This window comes from Oncorhynchus mykiss, chromosome 7 (assembly GCF_013265735.2).
Source record: "Oncorhynchus mykiss isolate Arlee chromosome 7, USDA_OmykA_1.1, whole genome shotgun sequence".
In the NCBI taxonomy this organism is placed as follows: domain Eukaryota; kingdom Metazoa; phylum Chordata; class Actinopteri; order Salmoniformes; family Salmonidae; genus Oncorhynchus; species Oncorhynchus mykiss.
Genome location: NC_048571.1, coordinates 81,834,231 through 81,855,911, shown reverse-complemented (window position 1 = coordinate 81,855,911; position 21,681 = coordinate 81,834,231). Strand labels below are relative to the sequence as shown.

At 44.5% G+C, this 21,681-nt stretch overlaps 1 protein-coding gene across 5 annotated transcripts in view; it reads left to right on the top strand.

Annotated features, from left to right (window-relative positions):
- LOC110528605 (glutamate receptor-interacting protein 2) overlaps positions 1 to 21,681 on the top strand; it is a 325,911-nt gene that overhangs the window by 136,685 nt on the left and 167,545 nt on the right. For 2 of the 5 annotated variants that reach the window (XM_036984215.1, XM_036984214.1), the window contains exon 1: positions 11,865 to 12,077. The exons of the other annotated variants lie outside the window; for them this stretch is intronic. In XM_036984215.1, the coding sequence (XP_036840110.1) occupies positions 12,038 to 12,077 (40 nt within the window). In that variant the 5' untranslated portion in view covers positions 11,865 to 12,037. Of the gene's footprint in view, positions 1 to 11,864; positions 12,078 to 21,681 lie in introns of those variants that run through there. 5 annotated transcript variants of the gene reach the window in all.

Below are 21,681 nucleotides of genomic sequence, written 5' to 3'. Positions count from 1 at the left end.
CCCATTATGTCAAGGCTTTGTGTAGAGGAGAGAGAGAATGAAAGATGTACACCATGCTCCATGCAGAACCCCTCATTTTGGAGGACTGAGAGAGTGTGGGGGGGGGGCAGAGAGAGAGAGAGGGAGAGAGAGAGAGAGGGAGGGGAGTGGGAGAGAGAGGGAGAGAGAGAGGGAGAGAGGGAGAGAGAGAGAGAGAGAGAGAGAGAGAGAGAGAGAGAGAGAGAGAGAGAGAGAGAGAGAGAGAGAGAGAGAGAGAGAGAGAGAGAGAGAGAGAGAGAGAGAGAGAGAGAGAGAGAGAGAGAGAGAGAGAGAGAGAGAGAGAGAGAGAGAGAGAGAGAGAGAGAGAGAGAGAGAGAGAGAGAGAGAGAGAGAGAGAGAGAGAGAGAGAGAGAGAATTTGCATTTCAAGTGCAGCAGCCTGCCTGTGATTGTGGAAGCTTATGGGAAACCCGCTGATTCTATAATGGCTATTCCTCTATATCACAACGTCTCGTAGCAAGACACTTAGTTAAAGGAGAGCTGTGTGTGTGTAGTGTGCATTATTTGTGTGTGCAGTGTGCATTATTTGTGTGTGCAGTGTGCATTATTTGTGTGTGTAGTGTGCATTATTTGTGTGTGTTTGTGCAGTGTGCATTATTTGTGTGTTTGTGCAGTGTGCATTATTTGTGTGTGTTTGTGTAGTGTGCATTATTTGTGTGTGCAGTGTGCATTATTTGTGTGTGTAGTGTGCATTATTTGTGTGTGTAGTGTGCAGTGTGCATTATTTGTGTGTGTTTGTGCAGTGTGCATTATTTGTGTGTGTTTGTGCAGTGTGCATTATTTATGTGTGTAGTGTGCAGTGTGCATTATTTGTGTGTGCAGTGTGCATTATTTGTGTGTGTTTGTGCAGTGTGCATTATTTGTGTGTGTAGTGTGCAGTGTGCATTATTTGTGTGTGTAGTGTGCAGTGTGCAATATTTGTGTGTGTTTGTGCAGTGTGCAGTATTTGTGTGTGTAGTGTGCAGTGTGCATTATTTGTGTGTGTAGTGTGCAGTGTGCATTATTTGTGTGTGTAGTGTGCAGTGTGCATTATTTGTGTGTGCAGTGTGCATTATGTGTGTGTGTTTGTGCAGTGTGCATTATTTGTGTGTGTAGTGTGCAGTGTGCATTATTTGTGTGTGTAGTGTGCAGTGTGCAATATTTGTGTGTGTTTGTGCAGTGTGCATTATTTGTGTGTGTAGTGTGCAGTGTGCATTATTTGTGTGTGTAGTGTGCAGTGTGCATTATTTGTGTGTGTAGTGTGCAGTGTGCATTATTTGTGTGTGTAGTGTGCAGTGTGCATTATTTGTGTGTGTAGTGTGCAGTGTGCATTATTTGTGTGTGTTTGTGCAGTGTGCATTATTTGTGTGTGTAGTGTGCAGTGTGTGAACAGCAACAGCAGGGAGAGTGAACCAGAACAATACTATGTTGAAGGATTTGTTTTGCTTTTTGTAATGACTTGGCTTGACGTTTAATAAAATCGTTTTTATCCCTTATAGCTTTATAGTAGCTGTTGAATGTATTGAACTCCATGGTGCCAATCATGGTCTGGAAGCCATTCAGTCATTCATTACTTGGTTGTATTTTAAATGGAATTTCTTAGCCCCTTATTCATTTGCTAGCAGGTTGATGCTCTTCTATATTGTGTCACTCCATAATCTCTCCACACAGAAAGATGCAGAAATTAAAGATAAGATCGATTGTGAGAGGTATAAGGTATACTTTCCAAATCCATTGTTCTGAAGTTAAGGGTCAGGTCACATGGTCAGGGAAGGAACACTTTCCAGTTCTAGTGATGCCCAGTGTTCTGAAGTTAAGGGTCAGGTCACATGGTCAGGGAAGGAACACTTTCCAGTTCTAGTGATGCCCAGTGTTCTGAAGTTAAGGGTCAGGTCACATGGTCAGGGAAGGAACACTTTCCAGTTCTAGTGATGCCCAGTGTTCTGAAGTTAAGGGTCAGGTCACATGGTCAGGGAAGGAACACTTTCCAGTTCTAGTGATGCCCAGTGTTCTGAAGTTAAGGGTCAGGTCACATGGTCAGGGAAGGAACACTTTCCAGTTCTAGTGATGCCCAGTGTTCTGAAGTTAAGGGTCAGGACTTCCTGGTCAGGGAAGCCTATTGGCCTACTGGCTCTAGCCTCATAAGCTAACTGGGTCATATTTTTTAACCTAACTAGGCAAGTCAGTTAAGAACAAATTATTATTTACAATGACGGCCTACCGGGGAACAGTGGGTTAACTGCCTTGTCCAGGGGTAGAACAACAGATTTTGACCTTGTCAGCTCAGGGATTCGATCCAGTAACCTTTGGGTTACTGGCCCAACACTCTAACCACTATGCTACCTGCCGACTGGCCCAAAGCTCTAACCACTATGCTACCTGCCGACTGGCCCAACGCTCTAACCACTATGCTACCTGCCGACTGGCCCAACTCTCTAACCACTATGCTACCTGCCGACTGGCCCAACGCTCTAACCACTATGCTACCTGCCGACTGGCCCAATGCTCTAACCACTATGCTACCTGCCGACTGGCCCAACGCTCTAACCACTATGCTACCTGCCGACTGGCCCAACGCTCTAACCACTATGCTACCTGCCGACTGGCCCAACGCTCTAACCACTATGCTACCTGCCGACTGGCCCAACGCTCTAACCACTATGCTACCTGCCGACTGGCCCAACGCTCTAACCACTATGCTACCTGCCGACTGGCCCAACGCTCTAACCACTATGCTACCTGCCGACTGGCCCAAAGCTCTAACCACTATGCTACCTGCCGACTGGCCCAACGCTCTAACCACTATGCTACCTGCCGACTGGCCCAACTCTCTAACCACTATGCTACCTGCCGACTGGCCCAACGCTCTAACCACTATGCTACCTGCCGACTGGCCCAATGCTCTAACCACTATGCTACCTGCCGACTGGCCCAACGCTCTAACCACTATGCTACCTGCCGACTGGCCCAACGCTCTAATCACTATGCTACCTGCCGACTGGCCCAACGCTCTAACCACTATGCTACCTGCCGACTGGCCCAACGCTCTAACCACTATGCTACCTGCCGACTGGCCCAACGCTCTAACCACTATGCTACCTGCCGACTGGCCCAACGCTCTAACCACTATGCTACCTGCCGACTGGCCCAACGCTCTAACCACTATGCTACCTGCCACCCCAGTTTGTGAGACACCAAATAGAAGAATATTTGTTATTTTAATTTAAAACATGTTTTTGCTACGTGTTCACTAATGAATTGGACCCTGAATGTTGATGTGTGTGGGCAGTGTTCCTCTGAGGCCATCATCATCATCATCACTTTAGAACCATCCGGATGAGTCACTCATTAGAATCTCTCCAGAGACTCACCAAGCACCATAAAGGAAAAGAACACTTCTTACACCAGTCACTTTTCATGGCTGTTGCCGTGGCGAGATACTAAAGTATAGGATGCCCAACGCACACACACGCACACACACACACACACACACACACACACACACACTCAAAGAAGGATGAAAGGCTATAAGATGAGGAAAATAAGAAGAAACCCCTCAAAGAAGGGCTGTCTCTATGACCTAGTTACAATGACGCCATTTTATTCTGTCTCATAAGAAGAGGGTTCTTTCCATTTCAATGGTGATGGAATATCACTTAGGGTGCAATCTACAACGGTAACATATTGAACCGTTCAGATAATCACTATTTACCCTGTGTCCCTGTTCCAGGTTTTAATAGACACCTTAGTGAAGACATAAGTTATCCAATGAATCATCTTTTAGGTACGTGAAGGAAGGAAAGCAAACTCCCCAGGGGGCAAAACTGGTTGCAATGACGTCATTATGGCGTCACCATCAATGTTCTGTAATAGTGTTAACCCGCCTCAGGAGGCTGAAAAGATTTGGTATGGGCCCTCAAATGGGTTCCAAAAGTTCTACAGCGGCACCATTGAGAGCATCTTGACTGGCTGCATCACCGCTTGGTATGGAAAATGCTTTACAGTGGCTTCTACAGGTCTGAACCCATCCTGTTCTAACTAGTCCAGCCTTCTACAGGTCTGAACTCATCCTGTTCTAACTGGTCCAGCCTTCTACAGCTCTGAACTCATCCTGTTCTAACTGATCCAGCCTTCTACAGGTCTGAACTCATCCTGTTCTAACTGGTCCAGCCTTCTACAGGTCTGAACCCATCCTGTTCTAACTAGTCCAGCCTTCTACAGGTCTGAACTCATCCTGTTCTAACTGGTCCAGCCTTCTACAGCTCTGAACTCATCCTGTTCTAACTGGTCCAGCCTTCTACAGCTCTGAACTCATCCTGTTCTAACTGATCCAGCCTTCTACAGGTCTGAACTCATCCTGTTCTAACTGGTCCAGCCTTCTACAGGTCTGAACCCATCCTGTTCTAACTAGTCCAGCCTTCTACAGCTCTGAACTCATCCTGTTCTAACTGATCCAGCCTTCTACAGGTCTGAACTCATCCTGTTCTAACTAGTCCAGCCTTCTACAGGTCTGAACCCATCCTGTTCTAACTGATCCAGCCTTCTACAGGTCTGAACTCATCCTGTTCTAACTAGTCCAGCCTTCTACAGGTCTGAACCCATCCTGTTCTAACTAGTCCAGCCTTCTACAGCTCTGAACCCATCCTGTTCTAACTGGTCCAGCCTTCTACAGCTCTGAACTCATCCTGTTCTAACTGGTCCAGCCTTCTACAGGTCTGAACTCATCCTGTTCTAACTGGTCCAGCCTTCTACAGCTCTGAACTCATCCTGTTCTAACTGGTCCAGCCTTCTACAGGTCTGAACTCATCCTGTTCTAACTGGTCCAGCCTTCTACAGCTCTGAACCCATCCTGTTCTAACTGGTCCAGCCTTCTACAGCTCTGAACTCATCCTGTTCTAACTGATCCAGCCTTCTACAGCTCTGAACTCATCCTGTTCTAACTGGTCCAGCCTTCTACAGGTCTGAACCCATCCTGTTCTAACTGATCCAGCCTTCTACAGGTCTGAACCCATCCTGTTCTAACTAGTCCAGCCTTCTACAGCTCTGAACCCATCCTGTTCTAACTAGTCCAGCCTTCTACAGGTCTGAACCCATCCTGTTCTAACTAGTCCAGCCTTCTACAGGTCTGAACCCATCCTGTTCTAACTGGTCCAGCCTTCTACAGCTCTGAACTCATCCTGTTCTAACTGGTCCAGCCTTCTACAGCTCTGAACTCATCCTGTTCTAACTGGTCCAGCCTTCTACAGGTCTGAACTCATCATGTTCTAACTGGTCCAGCCTTCTACAGGTCTGAACTCATCCTGTTCTAACTGGTCCAGCCTTCTACAGGTCTGAACCCATCCTGTTCTAACTGGTCCAGCCTTCTACAGCTCTGAACTCATCCTGTTCTAACTGGTCCAGCCTTCTACAGGTCTGAACTCATCCTGTTCTAACTGGTCCAGCCTTCTACAGGTCTGAACTCATCCTGTTCTAACTGGTCCAGCCTTCTACAGGTCTGAACTCATCCTGTTCTAACTAGTCCAGCCTTCTACAGGTCTGAACTCATCCTGTTCTAACTGATCCAGCCTTCTACAGGTCTGAACTCATCCTGTTCTAACTGATCCAGCCTTCTACAGGTCTGAACTCATCCTGTTCTAACTAGTCCAGCCTTCTACAGGTCTGAACTCATCCTGTTCTAACTGGTCCAGCCTTCTACAGGTCTGAACTCATCCTGTTCTAACTGATCCAGCCTTCTACAGGTCTGAACTCATCCTGTTCTAACTGATCCAGCCTTCTACAGGTCTGAACTCATCCTGTTCTAACTAGTCCAGCCTTCTACAGGTCTGAACTCATCCTGTTCTAACTGATCCAGCCTTCTACAGGTCTGAACTCATCCTGTTCTAACTGGTCCAGCCTTCTACAGGTCTGAACTCATCCTGTTCTAACTGATCCAGCCTTCTACAGGTCTGACTCATCCTGTTCTAACTGGTCCAGCCTTCTACAGGTCTGAACTCATCCTGTTCTAACTAGTCCAGCCTTCTACAGGTCTGAACTCATCATGTTCTAACTAGTCCAGCCTTCTACAGGTCTGAACTCATCCTGTTCTAACTGATCCAGCCTTCTACAGGTCTGAACTCATCCTGTTCTAACTGATCCAGCCTTCGACAGGTCTGAACTCATCCTGTTCTAACTGGTCCAGCCTTCTACAGGTCTGAACTCATCCTGTTCTAACTGGTCCAGCCTTCTACAGGTCTGAACTCATCCTGTTCTAACTGATCCAGCCTTCTACAGGTCTGAACTCATCCTGTTCTAACTGATCCAGCCTTCTACAGGTCTGAACTCATCCTGTTCTAACTGATCCAGCCTTCTACAGCTCTGAACTCATCCTGTTCTAACTGGTCCAGCCTTCTACAGCTCTGAACTCATCCTGTTCTAACTGGTCCAGCCTTCTACAGCTCTGAACTCATCCTGTTCTAACTGGTCCAGCCTTCTACAGGTCTGAACTCATCCTGTTCTAACTGGTCCAGCCTTCTACAGGTCTGAACTCATCCTGTTCTAACTGGTCCAGCCTTCTACAGGTCTGAACTCATCCTGTTCTAACTGGTCCAGCCTTCTACAGGTCTGAACTCATCATGTTCTAACTAGTCCAGCCTTCTACGGGTCTGAACTCATCCTGTTCTAACTTATCCAGCCTTCTACAGGTCTGAACCCATCCTGTTCTAACTGATCCAGCCTTCTACAGGTCTGAACTCATCCTGTTCTAACTGGTCCAGCCTTCTACAGGTCTGAACTCATCCTGTTCTAACTGGTCCAGCCTTCTACAGGTCTGAACTCATCCTGTTCTAACTGGTCCAGCCTTCTACAGGTCTGAACTCATCCTGTTCTAACTGGTCCAGCCTTCTACAGGTCTGAACTCATCCTGTTCTAACTAGTCCAGCCTTCTACAGGTCTGACTCATCCTGTTCTAACTGATCCAGCCTTCTACAGGTCTGAACTCATCCTGTTCTAACTGATCCAGCCTTCTACAGGTCTGAACCCATCCTGTTCTAACTGATCCAGCCTTCTACAGGTCTGAACTCATCCTGTTCTAACTGGTCCAGCCTTCTACAGGTCTGAACTCATCATGTTCTAACTAGTCCAGCCTTCTACGGGTCTGAACTCATCCTGTTCTAACTGATCCAGCCTTCTACAGGTCTGAACCCATCCTGTTCTAACTGATCCAGCCTTCTACAGGTCTGAACTCATCCTGTTCTAACTGGTCCAGCCTTCTACAGGTCTGAACTCATCCTGTTCTAACTGGTCCAGCCTTCTACAGGTCTGAACTCATCCTGTTCTAACTGGTCCAGCCTTCTACAGGTCTGAACTTATCCTGTTCTAACTGGTCCAGCCTTCTACAGGTCTGAACTCATCCTGTTCTAACTAGTCCAGCCTTCTACAGGTCTGACTCATCCTGTTCTAACTGATCCAGCCTTCTACAGGTCTGAACTCATCCTGTTCTAACTAGTCCAGCCTTCTACAGGTCTGAACCCATCCTGTTCTAACTGATCCAGCCTTCTACAGGTCTGAACTCATCCTGTTCTAACTGGTCCAGCCTTCTACAGATCTGACTCATCCTGTTCTAATTGGTCCAGCCTTCTACAGGTCTGACTTATCCTGTTCTAACTAGTCCAGCCTTCTACAGGTCTGACTCATCCTGTTCTAACTAGTCCAGCCTTCTACAGGTCTGACTTATCCTGTTCTAACTGATCCAGCCTTCTACAGATCTGACTCATCCTGTTCTAACTAGTCCAGCCTTCTACAGGTCTGAACTCATCATGTTCTAACTAGTCCAGCCTTCTACAGGTCTGACTCATCCTGTTCTAACTGGTCCAGCCTTCTACAGGTCTGACTCATCCTGTTCTAACTAGTCCAGCCTTCTACAGGTCTGAACTCATCCTGTTCTAACTAGTCCAGCCTTCTACAGGTCTGACTCATCCTGTTCTAACTGATCCAGCCTTCTACAGGCCTGACTCATCCTGTTCTAACTGATCCAGCCTTCTACAGGTCTGACTCATCCTGTTCTAACTAGTCCAGCCTTCTACAGGTCCGAACTCATCCTGTTCTAACTAGTCCAGCCTTCTACAGGTCTGAACTCATCCTGTTCTAACTAGTCCAGCCTTCTACAGGTCTGACTCATCCTGTTCTAACTAGTCCAGCCTTCTACATGTCTACTCATCCTGTTCTAACTAGTCCAGCCTTCTACATGTCTACTCATCCTGTTCTAACTAGTCCAGCCTTCTACATGTCTACTCATCCTGTTCTAACTAGTCCAGCCTTCTACAGGTCTGACTCATCCTGTTCTAACTGATCCAGCCTTCTACAGGTCTGACTCATCCTGTTCTAACTGGTCATTCAGTTTCAATTTTACTCATCAACAATTCTTAACAAATTAGTCAATATACCAGAATTTATACCAGTATACCAGAATATATACCAGAATGTATACCAATATACCAATATACCAGAATATATACCAGTATACCATAATTTATACCAGCATACCAGAATTTATACCAGTATACCAGAATATATACCAGTATACCAGAATATATACCAGAATGTATACCAATATATCTATATACCAGCATACCAGAATTTATACCAGCATACCAGAATTTATACCAGCATACCAGAATATATACCATTATACCAGAATATATACCAGAATGTATACCAATATATCAATATACCATAATTTATACCAGTATACCAGAATTTATACCAGCATACCAGAATTTATACCAGTATGCCAGAATATATACCAGTATACCAGAATATATACCAGAATGTATACCAATATATCAATATACCATAATATATACCAGTATACCAGAATTTATACCAGTATACCAGAATATATACCAGAATGTATACCAATATATCAATATACCATAATTTATACCAGTATACCAGAATTTATACCAGTATACCAGAATATATACCAGAATGTATACCAATATATCAATATACCATAATATATACCAGTATACCAGAATATATACCATTATACCAGAATATATACCAATATTCCAGATTATATACCATTATACCAGAATATATACCAGAATGTATATCAATATATCAATATACCATAATATATACCAGTATACCAGATTATATACCATTATACCAGAATATATACCAGAATGTATACCAATATATCAATATACCATAATATATACCAATATACCAGATTATATACCATTATACCAGAATATATACCAGAATGTATACCAATATATCAATATACCATAATATATACCAGTATACCAGATTATATACCATTATACCAGAATATATACCAGAATGTATACCAATATATCAATATACCATAATATATACCAATATACCAGATTATATACCATTATACCAGAATATATACCAGAATGTATACCAATATATCAATATACCATAATATATACCAGTATACCAGAATTTATACCAGTATACCAGAATTTATACCAGTATACCAGAATATATACCAGAATGTATACCAATATATCAATATACCATAATATATACCAGTATACCAGAATTTATTCCAATATACCAGATTATATACCATTATACCAGAATATATACCAGAATTTATACCAATATATCAATATACCATAATATATACCAGTATACCAGATTATATACCATTATACCAGAATATATACCAGAATGTATACCAATATATCAATATACCATAATATATACCAGTATACCAGATTATATACCATTATACCAGAATATATACCAGAATGTATACCAATATATCAATATACCATAATATATACCAATATACCAGATTATATACCATTATACCAGAATATATACCAGAATGTATACCAATATATCAATATACCATAATATATACCAGTATACCAGAATATATACCAGTATACCAGAATATATACCAATATACCAGAATATATACCAATATACCAGATTATATACCATTATACCAGAATATATACCAGAATGTATACCAGTATACCATAATATATCCCAATATACCAGAATATGTAACAATATACCAGAATATATATCACTCTACCAGAATATATTGTGTGTTTGGGATCATTGTCATGCTGAAAGACCCAGCCACGTTTCATCTTCAATGCCCTTGCTGATGGAAGGAGGTTTTCACTCAAAATCTCACGATACATGGCCCCATTCATTCTTTCCTTTACACGGATCAGTCGTCCTGGTCCCTTTGCAGAAAAACAGCTCCAAAGCATGATGTTTCCACCCCCATGCTTCACAGTAGGTATGGTGTTCTTTGGATGCAATTCAGCATTCTTTGTCCTCCAAACACGACGAGTTGAGTTTTTACCAAAAAGTTATATTTTGGTTTCATCTGACCATATGACATTCTCCCAATCTTCTTCTGGATCATCCAAATGCTCTCTAGCAAACTTCAGACAGGCCTGGACATGTACTGGCTTAAGCAGGGGGACACGTCTGGCACTGCAGGATATGAGTCCCTGGCGGCGTAGTGTGTTACTGATGGTAGGCTTTGTTACTTTGGTCCCAGCTCTCTGCAGGTCATTCTCTAGGTCCCCCCGTGTGGTTCTGGGATTTTTGCTCACAGTTCTTGTGATAATTTTGACCCCACGGGGTGAAATCTTGTGTGGAGCCCCAGATCGAGGGAGATTATCAGTGGTCTTGTATGTCTTCCATTTCCTAATAATTGCTCCCACAGTTGATTTCTTCAAACCACTCTGCTTACCTATTGCAGATTCAGTCTTCCCAGCCTGGTGCAGGTCTACAATTTTGTTTCTGGTGTCCTTTGACAGCTCTTTGGTCTTGGCCATAGTGGAGTTTGCAGTGTGACTGTTTGAGGTTGTGGACAGGTGTATTTTATACTGATAACAAGTTCAAACAGGTGCCATTAATACAGGTAACGAGTGGAGGACAGAGGAGCCTCTTAAAGAAGAAGTTACAGGTCTGTGAGAGCCAGAAATCTTGCTTGTTTGTACTTATTTTTTATGCTTATTTTCCACCATAATTTGCAATAAATTCATTAAAAATCCTACAATGTGATTTTCTGGATTTTTTTTCTTCTCATTTTGTCTGTCATAGTTGAAGTGTACCTGTGATGAAAATTACAGGCCTCTCTCATCTGACTAAATACTTTTTTGCCCCACTGTATATATATATATATATATATATATATATATATATATATATATATATATATGAGAGAGAGAACCTGTCTCATGACACTTGAAGACATGGTACTCATTGGAAACCTTTGTGGCAGAGGCAGTGGAGCATTTCTTGAACCCTATCTGCTTGAAATCAACCAGGGTGTGAGTGTGAAGGAGCTACTTCAGCCTGTTGTTGAGAGAGAGAGAGAGAGAGAGAGAGAGAGAGAGAGAGAGACTTGTGCGTCACATGAAGAGAGAGAATAAATCTCCTCTAGTCCATGGGAGGAGAAGATAAGGGATGATGAGGTGCAGCCATAGAAGCAGGACTACTTCCTGGTGAATGGTACGGCTGGAGAGGGTGAGAAAGAGAAAAGCCCCCTGAATTGAATTGAGAGAGAGAGACAGGGAGGGTGGGAGGGAGACGAGAGAGAGGAACAGGAAGGGAGAGAGACGAGAGAGAGAGAGAGAGAGAGAGAGTAAGAGAGACAGGTAGAGAGAGAGAGTGAGAGGGAGAGAGAGAGAGAGGAGGGAGAGAGAGAGAGGAGGGAGAGAGGGGGAGAGAGAGAGAGAGAGAGAGAGAGGGAGAGAGAGAGAGAGAGAGAGAGAGGAGGGAGAGAGGGAGAGAGAGACAAGAGAGATCGCGAGGGAGAGGGAGCACAAGACGGGAGGGAGTGGGTGTCTGGAACTTCACACTGACTTAGACTGTGTTGCACGATCTGTACTCTAAACTCTGCTCGATACAACTGGAGGCTCTGAAAACATACTGTAGCCATCTGGACTCTGATAGATACACCTCAACCAGTGTCTGATTCTTTGATTTTTCTTTGGATGCTCTGAGAACACTCCAGGCACTGTTCTGTAGTCATGCTGTGTGGTCTAAGGAGGGACGTGAAAAACAGCTTTGGTAAGCCCTGTCATTGTTGTGTTTGTTACAATTAGGTAAGCCCTAGGAAAGCCCTGTCATTGTGGTGTTTGTTAAATGTGGGTAAGCCCTTTCGTTGTGGTGTTTGTTCCATGTTGGTAAGCCCTGTCGTTGTGGTGTTTCTTCCATGTTGGTAAGCCCTTTCGTTGTGGTGTTACATGTTGGTAAGCCCTGTCGTTGTGGTGTGTTACATGTTGGTAAGCCCTGTCGTTGTGGTGTGTTACATGTTGGTAAGCCCTGTCGTTGTGGTGTGTTACATGTTGGTAAGCCCTGTCGTTGTGGTGTTTCTTCCATGTTGGTAAGCCCTGTCATTGTGGTGTTTCTTCCATGTTGGTAAGCCCTGTTGTTGTGGTGTTCCATGTTGGTAAGCCCTGTCGTTGTGGTGTGTTACATGTTGGTAAGCCCTGTCGTTGTGGTGTTACATGTTGGTAAGCCCTGTCGTTGTGGTGTGTTACATGTTGGTAAGCCCTGTCGTTGTGGTGTTTGTTCCATGTTGGTAAGCCCTGTCGTTGTGGTGTGTTCCATGTTGGTAAGCCCTGTCGTTGTGGTGTTCCATGTTGATAACCCTGTCGTTGTGGTGTGTTACATGTTGGTAAGCCCTGTTGTTGTGGTGTGTTCCATGTTGGTAAGCCCTGTCGTTGTGGTGTTCCACATGTTGGTAAGCCCTGTCGTTGTGGTGTGTTACATGTTGGTAAGCCCTGTCGTTGTGGAGTGTTACATGTTGGTAAGCCCTGTCGTTGTGGTGTGTTACATGTTGGTAAGCCCTGTCGTTGTGGTGTTTGTTACATGTTGGTAAGCCCTGTCGTTGTGTTGTGTTACATGTTGGTAAGCCCTGTCGTTGTGGTGTGTTACATGTTGGTAAGCCCTGTCGTTGTGGTGTGTTACATGTTGGTAAGCCCTGTCGCTGTGGTGTGTTACATGTGAAATATAGTAGTAATTCTCCTTGTCTCTCTCTACTCTTTTCTTCGGTTTTAGACAATGGTGGAGGAATCTTGGATACATTCATGCTTCACTGTACAACATTTTTCACACTGTCAGGGTTGTTTATTGCATTGTACTTGTGGTATTCTAAACAAAATGATGCCAAAGACAATCTTGGTAATATTTACCCTCCAGATTTCAATTGTGCTTTTCTCGATTTGTTAATTTTACGGTAGCGAAATAAAATGCTAATAAATAATTAAGGCACTATTCTATTATCTATTTACACGAGTAGAAAGTTAAAGAGAAAGCAAAAAAATAAAATACCTATTTTCTTAGACACTAAGCTAAGTTTATCTTCACTGATGTACATAACAGAAGGGAATAAGCCTCTGCTCCTAACCCAACCACAATGTGCTACAGAGCCTGGTCTACCACGCTGTGAACACAGCTCCCGGACTAACAAAATTATGTCTAAGACAATTTTGGTAAGATTGTATACCACGGGTATGACAAAATATGTATTTTTAGCACGGCTGTCAGCCAATCAGCATTCAGGGCTCGAACCACCCAGTTTGTAAGATTGTATATCAACTGACATTGTAACGCAGTGACCCAGACCATGTGTGACATGCTAGTTCAAGTGGAAGTAGCTGTGGGGAAAATGTCGAAATGTAATTTACTATTAATCATATCCTAATTTCAATATTATCTTGTCGGACTGACTCTCCATATATTAACCACAATCAATCCCTTTGGTCCTCGCAAAACTCATATCTTCTGTGTGAATCCTCCAGGGCTATGCATTCCAAATGGCACCCTGTTCACTGTTTAGTGCACTACTCTTGACCAGGAACCATAGGGACTAGTCAGAAGTAGTCCGGGAGCTGTGTTCCCAGCGTGGTAGACCAGGCTCTGTAGCACATTGTGGTTAGGTTAGGAGCAGAGGCAGTAGTCATGCTACACTACCCTGGGTAATGTTCTACTCTGGTAATGTTCTCCCCTGGGTAATGTTCTCCCCTGGGTAATGTTCTCCCCTGGGTAATGTTCTCCAATGGGTAATGTTCTACCCTGGGTAATGTTCTACCCTGAGTAATGTTCTCCCCTGGGTAATGTTCTCCCAGTGGGGGTGAGATGGGAAGACAGGGTGAGGAAGAGAGAGGGAGAGAAGGAGTGGAGGAGATGGGGAGAATAGAAGAGTAAGATACAGATGCTGTCGTCACACTGGCAGACAGTCTGTCATCACACTGGCAGACAGTCTGTCTTCACACTGGCAGACAGTCTGTCTTCACACTGGCAGACAGAAGCTGTCTTCACACTGGCAGACAGAAGCTGTCATCACACTGGCAGACAGTCTGTCATCACACTGGCAGACAGTCTGTCATCACACTGGCAGACAGTCTGTCTTCACACTGGCAGACAGAAGCTGTCTTCACACTGGCAGACAGAAGCTGTCATCACACTGGCAGACAGTCTGTCATCACACTGGCAGACAGAAGCTGTCATCACACTGGCAGACAGAAGCTGTCATCACACTGGCAGACAGAAGCTGTCATCACACTGGCAGACAGTCTGTCATCACACTGGCAGACAGAAGCTACATCTCATTGGCTGTATAATGTGCTATTGCACTACTGTTGACAAGAGTAACAGTGTAGCCACATTGGGTGTTGTTTTAGAGAAAATGAGTGCACTACACATGGAATAGGGTGTTGTTTTAGAGAAAATTAGTGCACTACACATGGAATAGGGTGTTGTTTTAGAGAAAATTAGCGCACTACACATGGAATAGGTTGTTGGTTGTGAGAAAATTAGTGCACTACACAGAGAATAGGGTGTTGTTTTAGAGAAAATTAGTGCACTACACAGGGAATAGGGTTTTGTTTTAGAGAAATGTAGTGCTCTACACAGGGAATAAGGTGTTGTTTTAGAGAAATGTAGTGCTCTACACAGGGAATAAGGTGTTGTTTTAGAGAAAATTAGTGCACTACACAGGGAATAGGGTGTGGTTTTAGAGAAAATTTGTGCACTACACAGGGAATAGGGTTTTGTTTTAGAGAAATGTAGTGCTCTACACAGGGAATAAGGTGTTGTTTTAGAGAAATGTAGTGCTCTACACAGGGAATAAGGTGTTGTTTTAGAGAAATGTAGTGCTCTACACAGGGAATAAGGTATTGTTTTAGAGAAAATGAGTGCACTACACAGGGAATAGGGTGTTGTTTTAGAGAAATGTAGTGCTCTATACAGGGAATAGGTGTCATTTGAAACAGCTGGGTTAGCCTTGCTGCCTAGAAGGGAGGACTTTACAGGTGCCTTGATAGCCAGACTCTTCAGGCTGTGTTAGCTTATAAGCTAACAGATGCTTGTGAAATGAATGGCAAACAACATAATGCAAAGTGACCCAAGTAATTCAATTTTACTGTTTGATGGACATGGAAATTCGATTTTGATGCAGTAGTGAACTGACAGTACTTGAAAGCTCTTACTCAGGCATAAGGCCTGTTATTCTGGCTTCAGCCCTGTTATTCTGGCTTCAGCCCTGTTATTCTGTCATCAGCCCTGTTACTCAGGCATCAGACCTGTTATTCTGGCATCAGCCCTGTTATTCTGGCATTAGCCCTGTTATTCTGTCATCAGCCCTGTTATTCTGGCATTAGCCCTGTTATTCTGTCATCAGCCCTGTTATTCTGGCATCAGCCCTGTTATTCTGGCATCAGCCCTGTTATTCTGGCATTAGCCCTGTTATTCTGTCATCAGCCCTGTTATTCAGGAATCCGCCTTCTTTTTCAGGGATGAGGCATGTTAATCGGCATCTGCCCTGTTATTCTGTCATCAGCCCTGTTATTCAGGAATCAGCCTTCTTTTTCAGGGATGAGGCATGTTAATCGGCATCTGGCCTGTTATTCAGGCATCATGCATGTTAATCAGGCATCAGGACTGTTATTCTGTCATCAGCCCTGTTATTCAGGCATTAGCCTTGTTATTCAGGCATCAGGCATGTTAATCAGGTATCTGGCCTGTTATTCAGGCATCATGCATGTTATTCAGCTAGCAGGCCTGTTACTCAGGTATCAGGCCTGTTATTCAGCTATCAGGCCTGTTATTCAGGCAAATAAATAACTGGTTCCTCCATCTGCTTAAACACTCTCCCCTCATGTCTTGTTGTGTCTTATTGTTGCCCACAAACCTGTGGAGAGAGACAGAAGAGAGACAGTGTTAGGGCCAGAGTGGTGGATATATAGAGACAGTGTTAGGGCCAGGGTGGTGAATATATAGAGACAGTGTTAGGGCCAGAGTGGTGGATATATAGAGACAGTGTTAGGGCCAGAGTGGTGGATATATAGAGAGACAGTGTTAGGGCCAGAGTGGTGGATAGAGAGAGACAGTGTTAGGGCCAGAGTGGTGTAGAGAGAGAGACAGTGTTAGGGCCAGAGTGGTGTAGAGAGAGAGACAGTGTTAGGGTCAGTGTGGTGGATATATAGAGACAGTGTTAGGGCCAGAGTGGTGGATATATAGAGAGACAGTGTTAGGGCCAGAGTGGTGTAGAGAGAGAGACAGTGTTAGGGTCAGTGTGGTGTAGAGAGAGAAACAGTGTTAGGGCCAGAGTGGTGTAGAGAGAGAGACAGTGTTAGGGTCAGTGTGGTGTAGAGAGAGAGAGTGTTAGGGTCAGAGTGGTGGATAGAGAGAGAGACAGTGTTAGGGTCATTGTGGTGTAGAGAGAGAGACAGTGTTAGGGCCAGAGTGGTGGATAGAGAGAGAGAGACAGTGTTTTGTCCAGAGTGATGGATAGAGAGAGAGAGAGACAGTGTTTTGGCCAGAGTGGTGGATATATAGAGACAGTGTTAGGGTCAGAGTGGTGTAGAGAGAGAGAGACAGTGTTTTGGCCAGAGTGGTGGATAGAGAGAGATAGACAGTGTTTTGGCCAGAGTGATGGATATATAGAGACAGTGTTAGGGCCAGAGTGGTGGATGGAGAGAGACAGTGTTAGGGCCAGAGTGGTGGATAGAGATAGAGACAGTGTTAGGGCCAGAGTGGTGGATATATAGAGAGACAGTGTTAGGGTCAGTGTGGTGTAGAGAGAGAGACAGTGTTAGGGACAGAGTGGTGGATAGAGAGTGACAGTGTTTTCTGGGCCAGAGTGGTGGATAGAGAGAGAGACAGTGTTAGGGCCAGAGTGGTGGATAGAGAGAAAGACAGTGTTAGGGCCAGAGTGGTGTACAGAGAGAGAGACAGTGTTAGGGCCAGAGTGGTGGATAGAGAAAGACAGTGTTAGGGCCAGAGTGGTGGATAGAGAGAGAGACAGTGTTAGGGCCAGAGTGGTGTATATATAGAGAGACAGTGTTAGGGCCAGAGTGGTGGATATATAGAGAGACAGTGTTAGGGCCAGAGTGGTGGACAGAGAGAGTGACAGTGTTTTGGCCAGAGTGGTGGATAGAGAGAGAGAGAGTGTTAGGGCCAGAGTGGTGGACAGAGAGAGAGACAGTGTTAAGGCCAGAGTTGTGGACAGAGAGAGAGACAGTGTTAGGGCCAGAGTGGTGGATAGAGAAAGACAGTGTTAGGGCCAGACTCCTCCTCTCTCTGTCATCCTCGTATCTTCTCTATACAGTGCCTTGCGAAAGTATTTGGCCCCCTTGAACTTTGCGACCTTTTGCCACATTTCAGGCTTCAAACATAAAGATATAAAACTGTATTTTTTTGTGAAGAATCAACAACAAGTGGGACACAATCATGAAGTGGAACGACATTTATTGGATATTTCAAACTTTTTTAACAAATCAAAAACTGAAAAATTGGGCGTGCAAAATTATTCAGCCCCTTTACTTTCAGTGCAGCAAACTCTCTCCAGAAGTTCAGTGAGGATCTCTGAATGATCCAATGTTGACCTAAATGACTAATGATGATAAATACAATCCGCCTGTGTGTAATCAAGTCTCCGTATAAATGCACCTGCACTGTGATAGTCTCAAAGGTCCGTTAAAAGCGCAGAGAGCATCATGAAGAACAAGGAACACACCAGGCAGGTCCGAGATACTGTTGTGAAGAAGTTTAAAGCCGGATTTGGATACAAAAAGATTTCCCAAGCTTTAAACATCCCAAGGAGCACTGTGCAAGCGATAATATTGAAATGGAAGGAGTATCAGACCACTGCAAATCTACCAAGACCTGGCAATCCCTCTAAACTTTCAGGTCATACAAGGAGAAGACTGATCAGAGATGCAGCCAAGAGGCCCATGATCACTCTGGATGAACTGCAGAGATCTACAGCTGAGGTGGGAGACTCTGTCCATAGGACAACAATCAGTCGTATATTGCACAAATCTGGCCTTTATGGAAGAGTGGCAAGAAGAAAGCCATTTCTTAAAGATATCCATAAAAAGTGTTGTTTAAAGTTTGCCACAAGCCACCTGGGAGACATACCAAACATGTGGAAGAAGGTGCTCTGGTCAGATGAAACCAAAATTGAACTTTTTGGCAACAATGCAAAACGTTATGTTTGGCGTAAAAGCAACACAGCTCATCACCCTGAACACACCATCCCCACTGTCAAACATGGTGGTGGCAGCATCATGGTTTGGGCCTGCTTTTCTTCAGCAGGGACAGGGAAGATGGTTAAAATTGATGGGAAGATGGATGGAGCCAAATACAGGACCATTCTGGAAGTAAAACCTGATGGAGTCTGCAAAAGACCTGAGACTGGGACGGAGATTTCTTCCAACAAGACAATGATCCAAAACATAAAGCAAAATCTACAATGGAATGGTTCAAAAATAAACATATCCAGGTGTTAGAATGGCCAAGTCAAAGTCCAGACCTGAATCCAATCGAGAATCTGTGGAAAGAACTGAAAACTGCTGTTCACAAATGCTCTCCATCCAACCTCACTGAGCTCGAGCTGTTTTGCAAGGAGGAATGGCAAAAAATGTCAGTCTCTCGATGTGCAAAACTGATAGAGACATACCCCAAGCGACTTACAGCTGTAATCACAGCAAAAGGTGGCGCTACAAAGTATTAACTTAAGGGGGCTGAATAATTTTGCACGCCCAATTTTTCAGTTTTTGATTCGTTAAAAAAGTTTGAAATATCCAATAAATGTCGTTCCACTTCAGGATTGTGTCCCACTTGTTGTTGATTCTTCACAAAAAAATACAGTTTTATATCTTTATGTTTGAAGCCTGAAATGTGGCAAAAGGTCGCAAAGTTCAAGGGGGCCGAATACTTTCGCAAGGCACTGTATCTATGACCAATCACTGACTACTTATTAAGAATATTTTTTTTTATCACACTCATCTTCTTAAACAATTCACCATCTTCATGGCACCACCTTTTGTCATTTCACATACGTGGAGATGGAGAGAGACAGGCTTAGGTGCCCTGCCTTCTTATTGGGCCCTCCCTTCTTAGGGGCCCTCCCTTCTTAGGGGTCCTCCCTTCTTATTGGGCCCTCCCTTCTTAGGAGCCTTCCCTTCTTATTGGGCCCTCCCTTCTTAGGGGCCCTCCCTTCTTAGGGGTCCTTCCTTCTTATTGGGCCCTCCCTTCTTAGGAGCCCTCCCTTCTTAGGGGCCCTCCCTTCTTATTGGGCCCTCCCTTCTTAGGGGCCCTCCCTTCTTAGGAGCCCTCCCTTCTTATTGGGGACGCCCTTCTTAGGGGCCAACCCTTCTTAGGAGCCCTTTGAAATGCTGGTAATGGCTCACATCAACACCATTATCCCAGAAACCCTAGACCCACTCCAATTTACATACCGCCCAAACAGATCCACAGATGATGCAATCTCTACTGCACTCCACACTGCCCTTTCCCACCTGGACAAAAGGAACACCTATGTGAGAATGTTATTCATTTACTACAGCTCAGCGTTCATCACCATAGTACCCTCAGAGCTCATCACTAAGCTAAGGATCCTGGGACTAAACACCTCCCTCTGCAACTGGATCCTGGACTTCCTGACAGGCCGCCCCCAGGTGGTGAGGGTAGGTAGCAACACATCTGCCACGCTGATCCTCAACACTGGAGCTTGCTGACGACACAACAGTGGTAGGCCTGATCACCGACAACGACTAGACAGCCTATAGGGAGGAGGTCAGAGACCTGGTCGGGTGGTGCCAGAATAACAACCTATCACTCAACGTAACCAAGACTAAGGAGATGATTGTGGACTACAGGAAAATGAGCAACGAGTACGTCCCCATTCTCATCGACGGGGCTGCAGTGAAGCAGGTTGAGAGCTTCAAATTCCTTGGTGTCCACATCAGCAACAAACTAGAATGGTCCAAACGCACCAAGACAGTCGTGAAGAGGGCACGACAAAGCTTATTCCCCCTCAGGAAACTAAAAAGATTTGGCATGGGTCCTGAGATCCTCAAAAGGTTCTACAGCTGCAACATCGAGAGCATCCTGACTGCTGACCGGTCGCATCACTGCCTGGTACGGCAATTGCTCGGCCTCTTACCGCAAGGCACTTCAGAGGGTAGTGCGTACGGCCCAGTACATCACTGGGGCAAAGCTGCCTGCCATCCAGGACCTCTACACCAGGCGGTGTCAGAGGAAGGCCCTAAAAATTGTCAAAGACCCCAGCCACCCCAGTCATAGACTGTTCTCTCTTCTACCGCATGGCATGCAATACCGGAGTGCCAAGTCTAGGACAAAAAGGCTTCTCAACAGTATTTACCCCCAATCCAACCAAATGGTTACCCAGACTATCTGCATTGTGTCCCACCACCCGCCAACCCCTCTTTTTACGCTGCTGCTACTCTCTGTTCATCATATATGCATAGTCACTTCAACGACACCCACATGTACATACTACCTCCAATAAGCCTGACTAACAGGTGTCTCTGTATGTAGCCTTGCTACTCTTTTTTCAAATGTCTTTTTACTGTTGTTTTATTTCTTTACTTACCTACACACACACACACACACACACACACACACACATATATACATACAAACACATACACACATACAAACACACACAGAAACATAAATCATGTTTTAGTGTGTCATGAACCATAAATCCAACACATAATGTATCGCCATGGATATAACGACGTGTAGTGGCTAAAAAGAGGGTTAACTTGCACACACACACACCTTTTTCCCCAGCACCATTGGTTAGAGCCTGTGAATAAGCACTTCACTGTAAGGTGAAGTAAGGTTACAGTACTCACTTACAGTGAGTAAGGTCTACTACACCTGTTGTATTCAGTATTTCACTGTAAGGTCTACTACACCTGTTGTATTCAGCACTTCACTGTAAGGTCTACTACACCTGTTGTATTCAGCACTTCACTGTGAGGTCTACTACACCTGTTGTATTCGGCGCGACGTGACAAATAAACGTTGATTTGATTTGATCTGCGTAACAAAAGGATTAGACGATAGGTCATCATAACGACTGCAGTGTTTCCTTTCATCATAATATATATTATCAAGCATTTTGAGGCAGGAAATCGCAGTGGCCGTGTGATAACTGATTGAAGTGTTTGTGTGTATATGTGTGTGCTTGCGTGTGTGTGTGTGTGTGTGGGGGGGGGGGGTGTATGTGTGTGTGTGTGTGGGTGTATATGTGTGTGCTTGCGTGTGTGTGTGTGTGTGTGTGTGTGTGGGTATGTGTGTGTGTGTGGGTATGTGTGTGTGTGTGTGTGGGTATGTGTGTGTGTGTGTGTGG